Source organism: Peromyscus eremicus, chromosome 5 (genome assembly GCF_949786415.1).
Source record: "Peromyscus eremicus chromosome 5, PerEre_H2_v1, whole genome shotgun sequence".
In the NCBI taxonomy this organism is placed as follows: domain Eukaryota; kingdom Metazoa; phylum Chordata; class Mammalia; order Rodentia; family Cricetidae; genus Peromyscus; species Peromyscus eremicus.
In genome coordinates, this window is record NC_081420.1 from 39,599,372 (window position 1) to 39,617,164 (window position 17,793).

Sequence of the window (17,793 nt, forward strand, 5' to 3'; positions counted from 1 at the left end):
GAGGGAGACAGAGAGAGAGAGAGAGAGAGAGACAGAGACAGAGACAGAGAGAGAGACACAGAGAGAGACACAGAGAGAGACACAGAGAGAATCAGCGAGAATATCCCGGTTATAAGTATGAGTGTCTATCACATCAATTAAGACAGTCAGAACAATTTTAAGTTGAGGCTTCCCACTCAGATGATTCCAATTTGTGATAAGTTGACACAGAAACTATTTATAATAGTGGTCTTTATATTATCAAAACATTGAGAACCTCGTTTATCTTACCGAAGAGCAGTATTTCAGAGGACCCACTGCCTAGCCTACCTTTTGCCTTACTCTGGACCCAGGAAGGAGTGCAGGTAGCCTTGGCTCCCCTCCAGGCATAGTACTCAGCTGCAGGAGAGAGCAGTTCAACATCATTCCCTACTATTTGGGTCTTTCTGTTTATCATGGGACAGGAACTGCAGTGAGCTGATGGACAGCTATGGTGAAGAGCTCTTCAGGGTCCTGCATCCCTTCAGGAGGGGCATTCACATAGCTCAGAGGACACAGGAGCTTCCCTGGGACAACTGCAGTGTGTAGTGTATTGAGGATGTGGGGTCAGTGCGATTTATGGACACTCTAGGTCTACTTGGGCTGGAGGCTGTGGAGTTCTTAGTGCCACCAATGTCCTACTGCTTGGTAAGGTCATGCCACCTCAGCTTCACCAAGCAGATCCCCAGTGTCCCCTCAGCACTATGGTTCCCTTGTATGTAGGTCAACAGGATGCATCTACACAGCATAAGGGAAAATGGAATCTGAGATTCAGGGGGCAAGGAGGCTTAGCAAACACCAGAATATCACTATAGGCCATAGTGAGTCACTGGGAGCCAATGATGGAAACTCCAGTGTTAGCAATCTGTCAGCGAGGTATTTATACATCAGTGTGCCAGCGAGGCCCTGGTTAGGAGCATTGTCTCCAGACCCACGATGGCATCGTTTGAGAGAGGCCATTTTTCAGAGTGTCCTGTTGTGATACTTTACACTAGTTTTCTTTGCAGCTTTGGAACCTGGCTGTGTCATTCAGTTGTTGTCTAAATTTGCCTTGCTGTGGTGACATCACTCATCTCACTTTCATCTGTACTCTGCCATGTAGGCTCACCTCAGAGAAGGGCCACCTCCCCATCTCCACCGACCCTCTCTTCCTCTCATGCTCTGGGTTTGGGGGAAAAATGAAATACTGATTTCTGACATTAGCTTTACCTCCAGCATTTCCCCCAGTGCTAAAGAGAAGCTAAAAGTCACATGACAAGGTTGGTGGAATGGGAAAACAGGTAGCTATCAACTTTCCACCTTCCTAGAAACTCTGAAGTTAAGGTTGCATGGTGCCAGACTTCTTAAGAAAATGTAATATATTATTATAATATTTGATCTGATGTTGTGATATGCCAAAACAGTAAGGCAAATGGCAGTTTGGTGGCCTGTAATATCAGCTTTTGGGATTCTGAGTCACCTCAAGGTGAGCCTGTGCTACACAGCAAACATATATCCCCTGCTTCTAATATTCACCATGACAAAGCAATTTACAATGTACACACCTTTTGCCCATAGAGAATAGATGTAGAATGTAATTTCTACACTTCTCAGTGAGCATGCAAAACATTAGGAATGTGGACATCTCGGCTGATCAGAACATAGGGGCTGAAACTAGCGTAACCAAGTTCTAAAAATGTTTTAATATTTAGTAAAATAGAATCATGTGTCACTGTGAAACCTGTGTATAAAGAGAGAATGAAATCTACCCAATAGAAGAAAAGGAAGCAGCTCATCAGAATGAGAACACTCCATGTAGCTCTGATTTCTGGAGGGGAATTGTTTTCAAGCCTGGAGCTGTGAAGGTAGAGGACTCGCTTGTGATGTTTATAAAGATGGAGAGCCATGGACCCACTGCTCCAGCCCATCAGACTCTGAAAGGTGACATCACGAAGAGTCATGAGAGACAGGAAAAGCCACTTGATTATATTTCTGGATGGCAGCATATAGCAATGGCCAATGAATGTTCCAGATGTAGATATGTTCAAGCCACCACCTGCTTTGATGTAGTAGAGCAAGTTGGAGCTTATGAGAACATTAACAATCCAAAAGAGGAGGAGAAAGGGAAGAACTTGCCAAGAGGTCTGTGGTTTTAGTTTTGTCCAAATGGTGGTCCCGGGACCGATGGTGACAGCCTGGACCACGCTGAGGAGACAGGTGGTGCAGATGGAGAGGCCTCGTGCCATCCTTGCCAGATAAACCATAGCTTTACAGCCAATATCGCCGAGGAAGTTTCTGAAATAAAACAGTGTAGCTATATCTGTGACCCCTGTGGTGCAAATAATGATCATATTAGAAAATGCCAAGTGGGTGAGAATAAGGTTTATAGGCTTTTTCTCAGTCCCCAAGGCAGACGTGTACAAATATCTTAGGAATACTATGATATTTCCTACAATTCCAGGTCCAGCAAGAGAAAGGAAGACTATTGCCTGGGTGATGTTGCTCTGTTTCATCTTCAGACTTCATGCACAGCACTAGGAAAAAATCATGGAAAAAAACATGTAAGATTTTTCTCTGCTTATTCTGATAAAAAGAATGGTCTCAAGTATGTAAACACATATGGTTCTTTACTTTATGATACCTGATCATAGTTTGTTGTTCTTTTGGTTTACTTGTTTTGTTTTTCATTTTTGGTTTTCAGTTCTGGTGGGAATGATAATAATTACAATCAGGGCATAAACTTTATAGTTTCCCATCTTTCACAAAGATCCTTCATTCTTCAAGTTCATATGACCATGCTCTTCCCAGACAAAAGCTAAATGCATGGCATCGCTTTGTCAGTTTTCCAAACAACACAGTCCTGACAGGCCTCTTCCTTTTCTCTCCTCACCCAGTTTGACCTCAGGCTCCTGGACTGTGTTGGCTCCTCATCCTGGTCCTCTTCACTGCCCACATGCAACTATCACCTGATTGTTGAACTAATAAAAAGCTTGCAGCTTCTCAGAAAGTTGTTCTTGGTCAAGTGGTCCAGTTTCTCAGGGGATATGATATGGTATTCTCCTCTTCCCAAACCCTTTGATCATAAATTATACAGTTGTTAGTGAGTTAGTGGGCCATGAAAGTCTAGATCACTGGCCTCAATGTGGGACTGCGTGTGATTAAAAGTTGTGTTCCCAATCAGCATGGGTAGAATCATACTGAAGATGATTTTCTGTTTACTCCAGTTTATCCTCCTTTTACTCTTTTGTTTGTGAACACTTTCCCCAATATAACACCAGGAAACTGTTCCTGTAGTATCTTAACAAAGGCATGTCTTGCTGATTTAAGGTTGGTTTAAGATTTTAAGGTTGGTTCAGTCTAGTGATGTTCCCAGTCAGAAATTCCCTAGCCTGCGAGTCCTCCTCAGTCTCTCACACTGTGATTGTCACCATTTTATAAATGTCTTTTTCTCTGTTTTTTAAACTGTGTTTATTGCAGTCAAAATGATGCCTTTGAAGCAGAAACTTATTCCATGTTTCACCCCTTACAGAATACAGAGAGCTTCACACACAACTTTAATTTCTATTTGTCCTCTACAATTTGTCATCTTCTCCTCATCTAAATTATTTCTGACTTACCTTGTACCTCCTCTTACAAATGTAAAGTTGGCACTTACCTTTCCACAGGAATATGTAATACCCAAGGCTGGTCTTTCCCATGTGTTACAGCACCCTACTTCTATCTCTTACGCTCTCAGAAGGCTGTTGCCTGTGTACGAGCTCGCTTCCTGCACTGGGCAATGAGCAGGCCCCACAGACACTGGTTCTGTGTATTTTATGTGGGTATTTGCATGATGCCTGATCAACAAGTTTGAAGGTTGCTCAAGGAAGCTGTTGGTTTTGAAACCACTTGAATCACAAAGATGAGCTGACAAAGTCATTTTGGAGAAACATTGGCATTGGTCTCTTCCCTTAAGATTGATAAAGCCGAGTATCCTGGAGAAGTCAATTCACGTTGGATGGCGCATCTGGTAAGTAGTTAGTACTTCACTTGTGCAATGATGTGAGGTACCAGGCTTCCACCAGTTTAGTGAAGGGCACGGGTTATCCTTCAGGGAACTCATCAACAATGCTTTATTTTCTCTCAAAATCCCTCTGTATTCATCTGCCCACCATTTGACAGCTTTTCAGATGGTCCTATGTGATCACTGAGATGCCAGTAGCAAAACTTATAGTGATGAAATTGTCTTTGTTTTCCTAAACAGTGTGACATCTGAGTTGAAAAAGCTATCCCCCCAAACACACACACACACACACACACACACACACACACACACACACACGTCTATTCCAAGGTGATTATGAAGAGATATTTACATACATACTTAAAAAGCTTTCTCAACCCTCACTCCTCTAGCACGTAAGAAATAGCAAGGAGCTGTGGCCGGAGAGATGGCTCAGAAGTTAAGAGTACTGGCTGCTCTAGAGGACCTGGGTTTAGTTCCCAGTACCCATGTAGCTGCTCACAATGTCTGTAACTCCAGTTCCAGGGGATCTGAAGGCCTCCTCTGGTCTCCACCACACATGCACATAGTACACAGACATACATGCAGGCAAAACATCCATACACATAAAATAAGTAAAATTGGTTTTTTTTTTTTTTTAAAGGCTGAGGATGTAGCTCAGTAGGTAGAGCACTTGCCTAGCATTTATAAGTCCTGGGATCACTCCCTAGCACCACATAAAACCAGGCATGATGGTGAACAATTCTAATCCTAACACTGAGATGGAGGCAGCTGAAGTTCAAAGTCATCCTCAGATATATAATGAGTTGGGAAGCCAGCCTGGGATACATAAGATACTACCAAAGAGGAAAAAAAGAAAAAAAAAATAGCCAAGAGCAACCTGTGTGAAACTAATCAAGTCAGGGTTTTCTTTCAGAAATAGATCATGGACTCTAGGGTAGATGCAAGGTCCGAATGTATAAGAGAGAAGTCAGTAAATCAGAGAAGAAGGATTGCAAAACCAGCAAGCTCAAGCTTTGTGACCAGCTATCCTGTCTGTCAGACCCCGCCTTTCTACCCGCTCTACTCCTGGCTTTGAACATTTAGCTTGGCCCCTTTAAGGCTCACTAATGTAGGAATGATGCTTGGCACCACTCACGTGTTGTGAGGATTCGCTGGAGCAGAGGCGCTAGTGCTTAGGACGTGCCTGCCGAGTGTTAAACACTCTAACAGCACTGTTCTATGGGTTTGTGCCATGTCACTTTCCCCCACGATTCTCTGCACTTGCACACCATGTGATGGTTTGAGTCTGGACAGGGAAGCTTCGGGAACAATAAAACCACAACAAAGAAGGGCAAAGCCCCCCCCCCCCCCCAGAAGCTAAAGAGCCCCAGATCTCAGATACTGTTCAGCAGAAACCTTCACTCCTGTGAGGACAAACACACAAACTGGAGACTGCAGAGAGGAAAAGCTCCTCACACTCAGGCTGAGATCTCAGCCCATGTCTCCTAGACCTGCCTGGGCTGTCATGAGCGTCTCTGGCCCAGAGCACCCCACGCAGCTGCACACGGCTCCCTCATGGACGTGGAAACTTTTCTGCATGGCAGGTGGGAATGAGAGACTGCTTTTCCCCCTGGATCTTGTCACCTTCCTCTTTCACAGCGACAGAGGAGCCCAGACCCTTCTCTTCAGCCGCCTTCTCTCCCCATCCTACCTCACAGCATCTCTGTCAGGGGGAAAGGCAGCTTCAGTCCACCTTGACGGGATGGAACACTAACCTGCGGAGTCTGTGCGGGGCTCAGGGTGGGTGTTCGCACAGCACAGCCAGGCCCTGTTTGTCACCCTGGCCCTGTGTTCCCAGTAACCGTCACTGCTGTTAGGATGTCACCATCAGGACTTCCCTTCTCCAGGGGAAAAGGGCTCCTTATGAACCTCTCCATCCTGGATGCCACCTCTGCGCTCTCCCTGGAGCCCTGCCATTTGCTGAGGCAGAAACTTTCTGTTCCTAATTACAGTCCCTGTGTGGTGACGAGGAGGGCTGTGAGGATGAACAGCACCCCGAGTTTCCTGGCTACTGGGAATTTTTCCTCCTTTTACTCCCAAGACAGGAATTGAATTGGGAGAAACTTCTGAGAAATTGAACAATTTTCTCTCTAAACATTTCCAAGTTGAATAACACCAGGGCTGGAGAGATGGCTCAGTGGTTAAGCACTTGTTGCTCCTACAGAAGACCCAGGTTCAATTCCAAGCACACACAGAGAGGTTCACAACCATATATAGCTCCAGGGGATCTAATGCCCTCTTCTGACCTATATGGTCATCAAGCACACATATGGCGCACCAACAACCATGCAGGCAAAACACACATTAAATGAATGAATCTAATAAAGATAAAATTTATTTATTTTTTTTTAAAGCTCAATAACACCATAAACAAAATGTTCAAGGGCCCAAGTCAGTGGCTGGTCTTCAGGTGTGGTGTTCAGGGTGGGGCAGCAGGGGACATTTTGGAGGTCTGTCTGTCTGTTTCTTGCTCTGAGTACTGACTCTACAGAGGAGTCAGCTCCCTCCTGGCTGAGTTCTCCATTTCTCCTCCCGCTTGTTTCTCTTTTCTTCAATATCTCAATTTTCTTGCTGAATGTCTAATATGGATTGCTGACTTTCTGGTCTACATCCTGAATTCACCTCTGTCATCCTGTTTTCTGAATCCTCTTTAAGGTCACTGATCAATTGAAAAACAGTTTTTTCTTTTATTCAGTATTTCAAACATTTCATTATTTTCATGTATAATGTAGTGTGTGTGAACTTAAGGAGACTCCCAGGGTGGATTTATCAAAGAACACTGCCATTTGAATTCAGTCAACATAGGATCAAGCAATACAGTAAAAAAGCAAAAGGTTTGGAGCCCAGAAACTCACCAAAATCGGGTGAATAAAATTTCTAACTCCAGTGATGCAGCCAGTGTCATAAAGCAGGACACAGCAGAAGCTGAAGGACAGTGAGTTCTAAGAAACCTTCATAAAGTTTCTGGTTGAAGCACTGAGATGATCTCATGCACAGGCTGCCCTGGAGCTCTCTGATGAGAGCAGATCCTGAACACAGCGACAGAGATGCTCAAGACTGCTGGAGGACATCTGTCAGTGGAACGTCCAGCATTCTGGCCCCCGGCACTCACCTTTCCATCTCAGTAGGGAGGGAAGATCCTCAGGCTCACCCTTCCCCGTTTCCTGATTGGGTGATGTTTGTTTGTTAACAGGTGTATCTCCAGGGTTTACAAAGTTATTGGCTACCATAAAATATTAGTGAAGCTTCAATTTCCAAAGTTGTCGCCATGTCAGGAAGGAGCAAGGCCACTGTGGAATCTCAGTGCCTGATACACAATTTTCATCTCCATCCTTCTACAATTATTTCATTAAACTCTCAAGTTTTCCTAGGCTTAATTATTTTTTACTACATTGTTTTTATGTAAGTTGACATTTCTTTACAGATGTATTTTTATATTTTGGTTTTAGCTAGATCTCAGGGAAGAGACATATAGATCTGAGCAATGTCTCATGATTTGGTACAAGAATGTTTTGAGTACAATGTGTTTGCCTACATCTACATCTTGAAGTATTTTCTCTGCTGTAGTATTAGAATTTGGGGCTTCACATGAAGGTCTGTGATTTGTCTTGAATTGCCTTTTACATAGGATGAAAAATAGGGTCCAAGATCGTTCTTTACATGTTGACTTATTTTTCCAGGAGGATTTATTGAGGTTTATTTTTAGTTATTTCTTTTTACTGTTTGAGACTATTCCTAAAAGTATTGTTTTGCTGATTTTGTCTCAATGTTGTTTTTATTAGCACATAAAATATCTTTGGATTTGTATATTGACTTTATATTCTATGTTTTTTTTTTAATGGTCAGATCCAAGAAATTTCTAGTGGAATTTTTAGGGTCATTTAAGTGTAACATCATGTCATTTGATGCAAGGGTAGTCACCATCTTCACTCATAATCAATATAGTGCTTGAATTATTTGCCTAAGTGATAAGACAAAAAAGGGTAGGAATAGGAAAGGAAGAGATAAAATTACCCTCCTTTGAAATACTTCAGAAATACTTCACTGTTTGTTGACTCACATAGAAGTAAGTTTCAAAAATTAGTGTGTTACCTGAAAGTTTGTCCTTTTTCAAGAGTGACATTTGGGTTTCTCCATGGTTCCTTTTGAATTTTATATTGTAGCTTTTTGTTTTTTTTCTAGGATATTATAGTGATTATGAAAAGCTCGCATTGAATTTATAGGTCTTATTAGTATTGACATCACAGCAATATTGTCTTTTAATCTATGGACATGAGGTATCTCTTAGTTAAGGTTGCAATTGCTGTGATGAAACACCATGACCAAAACAGCTTGGGGAAGAGAGGGCTTATTCAGATCAGAGTTTTATATCACAGTTCATCACCAAAATCAGTCAGGGCAGGAACTCAAGTCAGGAAACTGGAGGCACGAGGCCGTGAAGAATGCTGCTTATTAGCATGCTCCCTATGGCTTGCTTAGCCTGCTTTCTTATAGAACCCAGAATTTCCCTGGCACAAATGGAGAGCTTAAGCTATCTTTCATGGTTGAGAAGATACTGTTTTTTGACAAGATAATGCAGAATAGTCACGCATTTGCATTCATCAGACAGGGAAAACCTGATCTTGAGTCACTTACATACACACAGCATCATAATAAGGCCCATTCATGGTTCAGTTATCATGTTGTCAAAAACCTCCCATACAAAAATATGTGCACAGTAACTGTTATGGTATGAATTACAAATAATTTCCCCTCAAGGTCTTACCATTTCTGTTAACTATTAACACACATCCTAACTTAGTTAATGAACTAACCAGTTGGGGGAGGTGTTGCTGTCTTTAGAGTCCATGTTTTCACAAAGTAGTCATATCTCACCCTTCAGTAAATCTTTCCAATCTATTTCACCCCCCAAATTATAAGCTTATATGGTAGAGGAATTTTAACAACAACAAATTCTACAAATTCTATATAAAGAAAGGAAAAAAGCCAAAAGTTCATGCCACAAAAACATAACCTGAAACATAATATAATCCATGAGAACATGCTTCTGTAAGATGATTTTTGCATAAATAAATAAATATAAAATCTTTCTTTTTCTTTTTTTTTTTTTTTGGTTTTGCGCCTTTCCTGAAACTCACTTGGTAGCCCAGGCTGGCCTTGAACTCAGAGAGATCTGCCTGGCTCTGCCTCCTGAGTGCTGGGATTAAAGGCGTGCGCCACCACCACCCGGCTTAAAATCTTTTTGACAGAAAACTTTGAAATAAAGCTGGAGACACCATCATCCTCACTTTGTTAAATGATGGCTGAGCCAAGCCACCTACATTTCCAAAAAATATAGAAAATCTAAAATATAATGAATCTGTATAAAAAGAGAGAAATCTGAGCAACACTGCTTTGTCATTAGTGATCAGGTTTAAAGTCACCAGTGGTATGTCATGTTAACAGGGTCCACCCCACATGATGTCTCTTCCCTCAAGGCCAATCCACCCCCAAATGGTTGTTTTTTGTTTTCGTTTTTTTGTCTTTTTGAGACAGGATTTCTTTTTGTAATAGCTCTGGTTGTTTTGGAACTCACTTTGTACACCAGGCTGGCCTCAAACTCACAGAGATCTGCCTGCCTCCTCTACTTCCCGAGTGCTGGAATTAAAAGAGTGAGCCACTACTGCCCAGCTTCCAAATGCCATTCTTCCTGGTAGTATCCTGGTACAGGTTAGAATTCCAACAAACAGTTTCTGGGAGGGGTGGGAAAGAAACATCCAGTCTACAACAGAAGAGACAAGAAGGGCATCTCATCTCTTTTGCATTGTCTCCCTAAACTCATAATCCCAGTTTATCCATAAACAGACTAAAAGACCAGTCCTAAATCATAGATATCTGCAAACGACTTGATAGATTCCTCCAAATGACCAATGCACAAAACACAGAAAGGTTAAAGACATTTTAGATTCACTAAAGCAATCATTGGTCCACAGCTGGTTGGTGAGAGTCAACTGTTTTGCTTCCTATGATTGGAGGAAGCAGACTGGGAGGATCAACGCAGCTGCTTTGGTGGCTTCTTGTCCCCTTCGACCTCAGAACGTTCTGCCGTTCAGTTTCCAGGAGACTGGCCTGCTTCAAGTTTTCTCAGGTCCCGGGAGGGTTGAGTGGGCTGGAGAACCCTTTTTGCCTGAGGTTTCCTCAGCTTGGGTCTTGACACATCTGTGTAATCATGGGGAATGGGAAATATGCATTTCTACAGAGTCTCACCCTAAAGGACTGAGGATCTGTCAGCAGCCTCCATTTGTCGTCTCTTTGTGATTGCTTTTTCAGTTATCTGACTCATTTTCTCCTCACTACACTAGGATATTTTAAAGAAAACCCAATTTATTCTTTTATTCCAGTGCTAAAAACTTGAATAAATAACTTAATAAAGGATGATAAATAATGACAAGTACAGAAATACCACACACTGTAATAATACTAATTCTTTATTAAAATATGACATCTAGCAGTTTTCACACAGTAGTTGTTCAGTTATCAATTATTCAATTATCTATTTTCATTAATTTCCCTTAATTTATTTGAAGTAAGACTCCAATGAAATCCAAACTGTGCTTTCTTCAAAAGTTCTTTAAGACTTTTTTTTTTTTGGTCTTTTGAGACAGGGTTTCATCTGTGTAGCTTTGCGCCTTTCCTGGGACTCACTTGGTAGCCCAGGCTGGCCTCGAACTCACAGAGATCCTCCTGGCTCTGCCTCCCGAGTGCTGGGATTAAAGGCGTGCGCCACCACTGCCCGGCTCTTCAAAAGTTCTTTAGCTCTCTATCTGTTAGCTTCTTGGCAGAGCGTGGTGGTAATCCCGGCACTTGGAAGGCAGATCTCTGTGACTTCCTGGTCAGCCAGGCTACATAGTGAGACCCTGTCCAGGTTATTCCTGTGAGCGAGAACTTCACCAGGATGGACAGCTTCAGCACCAAAGCTCAGGGGTGGGTCTTCCCTATTGACATAGACTCCCTGGTCACATTGGGATAATCTGAATCCGAGCGGACAGGTTGGCATGGTTACAGTAACCGACAGAGATCACACAGTAGCCCTACTCACAGCAATCTTTGGTATTGACTGGTTGATCACAGAGTTGGGTGTCTGTGGAACTGAAGTGAGGGAGAGCCTCTGTTGGTTGGTTTTTGTCAACTTGACATAAACCAGACATATATAGGAAGGGGGACTCGTAACTGAGAACATACTTCTATGAGATAGGCATGTAGGCAAATCTGTGGAATGTTGTCTTGATTAATGATTGACCCAGCTCATTGTGGACAGTGCCGACCCTTGGCTGGTAGTCTTGAATTCTATAAGAAAGTAGGCTTAGCAAGCCATAGGTCACAAGCTAATAAGCAGTATTCCTCTGTGGCCTCTGTTTCAGTTCCTGCTTGCAGGTTCCTGCTTTGAGTCTCATGTGACTTGAGAGTGAGTGTAAGCTGAAATAAATCATTCCCTCCACAAACTGCTTTTGGTCATGGTATTTTATCACAGCAATAAAAACCCTAAGAGAGAGCTCTGCCTTAGCCTTACTTGATCAGCTCAAAGAGGCAAACCCAGGATTCAGTTAAACAGATCTTACTTGAGTCTCTAGAACAGATAATCAGTAAGGTCCCAGGTTTGAGTTAGTGCTCAGTCTCTTTATGCTCTACCCCCATGGAAACGTGAAACCCCATGTCAGCTATGCTATCCTATACACACACCGATTATCTGTCACAAACATTCCCTTGCTTATTTTGTTAGGTATCATGTAGGTGTAGTTGGGGCTGAAACTTAGTGGGGACTTTCAGAGGTGAATGAGTATTTGGTACAAATGACACTAGTTTCTGGAGACCCAGTTTGCCATTCTGCGCCATTGGTCGGAGAAGGCATTTCCTACGGGAGGTGATCAACTGAGTTCTGTCTCGCTTTCATGGTGTCTTATGAGAAAACAGTGCTACTTGGAAGCCTTTGCTTCCTTACAGATAATCTCTTGTTTCTCTCAGAACACTTTGAAGATTATGTTTACTTTTGAATTTTAGAAATTTCTTTATATATGTTTGGATGCAGACATACTGAGATATATCCTGCATGAGGTTTCCTGGATTTCTTGATTTAAAGGTTTAGTACATCAAACTTCAATCTCTTTTTAATTATTATCCATATATATTTTACTGGTAAAATATGGATTTCATGTTTCTACATCTATCTTACTATAAAAAAAGGAACCTGTAATCATCTAAGAGATGAAAGACAGTCAGTGTGATGTCTAGTTAGACATTTGTGTTCCTGCTGTGAGAACAGAGTGGATTTGAAAGTATAGTGATGGGAGGGACATGAGCCCAGCACCTGAACTGTGCACGTGAGACTCTCATGGGGAAACCTACTAGTTTGTCCCCTGAATACTTGCCAGTACAAATTATTTCCAAATTCAATTCTCAATCTCCTAAACATTCATATTTGTAATTGTGTTAATTTTGCATTTCTTTAGGCAAAGTTTCCATTGCTGTGATAAACAGCATAACCAAAAGGAACTTCTGAACTTTGGTATGAAATAGACATCATCCATAGCTATTCGTCCTTTTTACCAGAGAGAAGGGAAGTGACTCCTTTTGGTAGGGGGAGAGAAACTAATTTCCTTTGGATCTAATATTCCAGCATTTTGTTAATGATAAGGGGCAGGGTACTTTCTTCTGTAACTTTCTTATCTGAAATTAGGATGCCATGTTCAGGGCTCAGGAAGGCTGGAATGCCCACCAAAGGCTGGTGGGGGCAGGATACATCGGTTTTGCTGTCCTGGTTATGTTGGACCACTGGGGTTATCGAAGTGCAGGTACCTTTGGAGCAGTCTGAAATGCTGGTCTGAAACTGGGGCTCAAGCTGGTAGGAAATTTTCTCAGAAGCATCTGGCTTAAAATGGCTTTTAGTAAGTCCAGGGCTTGCTAGTTTTGAAGGACCACCTGAGGCTGATGGGTTTGGAGCAGTTTACAGTCTCTAGTTGCTTGGAAATCTGCTGGAGCAAATACAGACTAGGAACAGAAGGTAAAGTCAAAGATATCAGGGGAAATTTTAACTTCATTTATTAATGTTAAAACTCTGAACTTTTGAAGTCAATATAATAATAGCACAGTGAGAGGGAAAGAACTCTGAAACGTTTTTTAATTTTTTTTACATAAACCTTAAATCATTTTTAGACCTTTACAACTTGCCTTTACATACCTTAAATTACCTTTTCAGACCCTCACAATTTACTTAAGGTTTTATATCCCCAGACCTCTATAATTTGCATTTATATACCTTAAATTGCTTTCTTAGACTCTCATAATTTATTTAAGCTTTTATATCCTTAGATCTTTAGAGCCTGCATTTTAAATCATTTTCCTAGACACAACCTTTAGAAACTCCAAATTTCTTATAATGTGAAGCCTGTTTGCAAGGTAAACTGTATGAATCTGCCTTTTTTAGCTGGAGACCTAGTATCTCTAGAAAAATCAAAGCCTGATTTCGTTTTTTTTTTTTTTTTTTTTTTTTTAACATATGCAATGGACTGACCAGCCAGCCTCAGCCTTGGGGAGGAACTGTGCTGTGGATATCGCTCTGTATAAATAAAACACTGATTGGCCAGTAGCCAGATAGGAAGTATAGGCGGGACTAACAGAGAGGAGAATTGAGGGAACAGGAAGGCAGAGAGAGAGAGACCTGCCAGCCACTGCCATGACAAGGGAGATGTAAGGTACTGGTAAGCCACGAGCCACGTGGCAACTTATAGGTTAATAGAAATGGGTTAATTTAAGATAGAAGAAGTAGATAACAAGAAGCCTGCCGTGGTCATACAGTTTTTAAATAATATAAGCGTCTGAGTGATTATTTTATACGTGGGTTGTGGGACTGCAGGGGTTTGGTGGGACCTGGAGAGAAGCTCTCCAGCAACAGAACTGGGTGCTTGCTGATGTCAACCTAATAAAGCTACAGTTAGTTGTCAATATCATCTGAGATCTGAGGATAAATCTGAGCAGGAATTATAATCCAAATGGCCTCTGTATCAATTAAAATGGCAGAGATGTACCTAGATGGTTACCCTAGGCTCCTCCATAGTGGTCTTTAGGGCAGAGGTTGATGGTCTTTGGCAGTTATACAGGACAGAATTAATTCTTCCATTGCCACATAGGGCTTTATTAACTTTAGACCCAGAAGATAAGACAGAATTCCTGTGGATGAGGAACTTGAAAGACTGGCCTACCTTGGTAAGGCAAAGAGGGACAGTCAATTCTCCAGTGTCCTGCTTGTCCAGAGTTTGGGCAGGGTCCTGATGGCAGGCACAGCGTGGAGCAGCTCTTGGCCTGGTGGTTAGTGTTATGACAATCCAGGTGGAGCTGTTTGAGCCCTGTCATCTACTCTGGAGGAAACCTTGAGGCTGCCTCTAGGAGCTGACAGTTTTGTCTATCATGGAAGCTTTTTTGTTAAACATTTTAAATACCACATTCAGTAGAACTCTGAGGCATTTGAGGGCTAACATTTAATTTATTTAGTATACCTTATTTTAAATAAACTTTGTTTTTAGTTATTTGCTTCAGTCTTAACCTTGAAAATATACAGAGAAGGCTATAAAGCTTGTTGATGAAATTGAATTACATTTGTTCTTAGCATGACTACAAGCATTGTCCTGAGCACATTAAAGAATTTGATCATTTATAAGGTGAATGACTATTAACTTGTATGTACTAATTATATTTAATAATTTATAGCAAATTAGCAGCTTTTATAAGGTTAGGATTTTACAGTTTTATCCCTGTTAAATCTTAGCCTTAGAAATCACATTTTTTTAAAATTGAAGCTCTTTTAGTATCAAAATAAAACTTTAAATCATAAATGCAGCCCATCAAGAGATTGGAAATTTTATAAAGCCATAAATATAGTCCACAGAGAGACTGGGAATCTTATTTTCTTGATCTTTTCATAGTGTACCATTATAGAATATCACAGTTTCTGGTAAGTCTCATTTATGCAAATAGCTAAAGCTTAATGAGGTTAGCAAAGACAAAGGGACTATACATATACCTTTAAGTCATTTATTGTTAACCTGAGTAGAGCATAGGAATTTATAAACTTTTTTAAATTAAATGTATTTTATTTAATAAGCATAGTTGTTTTTATTTACCTTTTTATTTTAGGACAAAAATAATCATATAAAAATCTATCCTAATCCAAAATATCTTGCAGTCCTCTTGTAGTCATTTAGTCTCAGAAAGAGACATAAGATTTGATTTTAAGTTACGTATAAGTGTGTCCCAGAGATTGAGTCTACATTTGTGTTCAATCTTGCCTTTGTCTCTCTAAATGCTGGAACTTCAAAACAGAAGACGGCTCATAATCGGTGCAAACTTGAGAAGCACATTGGTCAGCAATTCTTTTGTTTTGCTTGCAATTTGCAAGTCTGGGGCATTTGTGGTCTGGGCTCCCCATGGCCTATCAAGTCCATTTGGGCTTGCTCCCTCTGGGGCCTATCCTGGACCCCCTGGCCTGAGTCTGGGGTCGCAACTGTAATTAGAAGATCCATTGATTACCTGCTGACAGGGTAACAGCCTTAAAGCTGAATCTCAGGCATGTTGTGAAACAGGGGAATGGGGAAGGCCTTTATTTTTTAAGGTGAAAAACACAGGGAGACCTTCAATCTCTACCAAGTCAAGCAAGAACTGCCAAGTTTAAATGATTAAGGCACCCCAAAGCAGTATTTCAGTGTCTGCATAAGCAGATTACAGACGCCGAAATAGCAGTTAGTCATATCATAACAGGTTGATGGTCATGCTGTAAATTTCTGGCTTGGAGTCACTGAGTTAAGGTAGCTGAGAATTTATCATCCAGGGACTGAAGTAAGAGATAAATGACTAGTGTAGATGTTTACCATAAAATGGAGTTTCTTTAGCAATCATAATTACATGTCAGTGTCTTGGGAATTACTTTTCAGTGTTTATTCTTACCAGTTCTTTAGTGCTTGGTACCCTGCAATGCCAAGCATTCACCTGCTGCTGTGAATTAGCTTCTCTCCTTGGTCATCCCACTTTACAAGTGACCTTCAGATAAAGGATGCTCCCTGACATCCTTTTCCTTCACTTGCTCTCCTGCTCATTGGATTTAGAATAGCCTCTGGCACATAGGAAGTGCTTTGTATATAAGTAGAGAAGTCGATGATCACAGAAGTACATTAGAAGGAACAAGAAGACAGGAAATGTTTGTTAGCCCTTGTCAGAGTAAAACTCTAGCATACAGAAAAATAAAATTCTACCTTCAGGTGATTGCATGTCCTCCTGCATTTCCTGATGAAGGATGCAGCAAGCTAAATAAACTGCATGATAGACGTGGTGGGATGGTGGGATAGTGAGAATCCCTGCCAAGTCCATGGAAACTGAACCGGTCTTCAATTATCTAGCAGCAGCTGTCTGAAAAAAATCCTATTATCTCAATTAATTTATTGCTGTGATACATTAGAATCGCAAGGCAAAGCCATTCCAGTGTATAGCTTTAGTTAATAAAGAACTGAGTGTAGAAAGGAATTTCTTATTTCTCAGGGGACACAGCAGTGCTTAGCAACACGGACATCCCTGATGATCAGGACAAAAGGGCTGAGAACAGCATAACTAAGTACTAAAAATGCTTTCATATTTGGTATTGTGGGTTCATGTGTCACTGTGGAGCCTATGAAGAAGGAGAAAATGAAATCTGCCCAATAAAAGAAAAGGAAGCAGGCCATGAGAGTGAGAACACTATGGGTAGCTCTGATTTCTGGCCTGGAATCATTTGCAAACCTGCAACTGTGAAGGTACAGGACACGTGTGTGATGTTTGTACAGATGGAGAGCCACAGACCCACTGCTCCAGCCCATGAGACTCTGGAAAACGACATCACGAAGAGCCATGAGGGAGAGGAAAAGCCACTTAACTGTGTGTGTGGATGGCAGCATGCAGCAATACCCAGTGTACATCCCGACTTCAGACCTGTTTGTGCTCCTGGCTGCTGTGATATAGTGAAGCAAGTTGGAGCTTATCAGGGAGTTAAAGATCCAAAAGAGGAGGAGAAAGGGAAGAACTTGCCATGCAGTCTGTGGTTTGAGCTTTTTGCAAAGGATTGTCCTGGGACTGATGGTGACAGCCTGGACCACACTGAGGAGACAGGTGGTGCAGATGGAGAGGCCCCGGGCCACCCTTTCTAGGTAAATTATAGTTTTACAACCAATGTCACCTAGGAAGTTTCTGAAATAAAAAATTGCAGTTATGTTTCTGACCCCTATGCAATGAATAATGATTGTGTTTACAAAAGCCAAGTGGATGAGCATAACATCTACATTTTTTCTCTCAGGACCCATGAAAGTATACACATGTCTCACAAATAAGGTGATGTTCCCTAAAACTCCAAGTCCAGTAAGTGAAGTGAAAATTAATCTCTGGACGAGGTCTCTCCAGATCATCTTCACGATATTTCCAGCACTAGGAAAACCCTTTTGAGAAACACAAGGAAGTAAACATGAAATGGTTCAGACCTGTGGGTGTTCTGTTTTCTTTGGTGAAGAGAACAGTGTGTTATGTAAATACAGAGTCCTTTGTTACAGATGCCTGAGTTCATTCTTGTCCCTCCTGTTCTTGTTTCCACGGATACAGCAATGATGCTGATGGTGATTGGACATAAACAGCATGCTGATGCACTCACTGCTTTACACAAGACAGTTCTTTATACCCTCCATCTCTAAACTTTTTTCCATGAG

The 17,793-nt window shown here is 41.5% G+C and overlaps 2 protein-coding genes across 2 annotated transcripts; both read right to left on the reverse strand.

The window, feature by feature from the left end:
- Positions 1 to 1,607: 1,607 nt before the first annotated feature.
- On the reverse strand, positions 1,608 to 2,513 carry LOC131911331 (putative vomeronasal receptor-like protein 4). Its single transcript, XM_059263313.1, has one exon. It carries the CDS (start codon positions 2,508 to 2,510, stop codon positions 1,608 to 1,610), a length of 903 nt encoding a protein of 300 aa, XP_059119296.1. The 5' UTR covers positions 2,511 to 2,513.
- A 14,086-nt stretch (positions 2,514 to 16,599) lies between these two features.
- Positions 16,600 to 17,681, reverse strand: LOC131911302 (putative vomeronasal receptor-like protein 4). The gene has a single exon (XM_059263287.1). It carries the CDS (start codon positions 17,497 to 17,499, stop codon positions 16,600 to 16,602), a length of 900 nt encoding a protein of 299 aa, XP_059119270.1. The 5' UTR covers positions 17,500 to 17,681.
- Between the last annotated feature and the right edge of the window lie 112 nt (positions 17,682 to 17,793).

Excerpts from the sequence above, each read along its gene's own strand:
- LOC131911331 (XM_059263313.1), bottom strand. The coding sequence starts at position 2,510 with ATGAAACAGAGCAACATCACCCAGGCAATAGTCTTCCTTTCTCTTGCT.
- LOC131911302 (XM_059263287.1), bottom strand. The coding sequence starts at position 17,499 with ATGATCTGGAGAGACCTCGTCCAGAGATTAATTTTCACTTCACTTACT.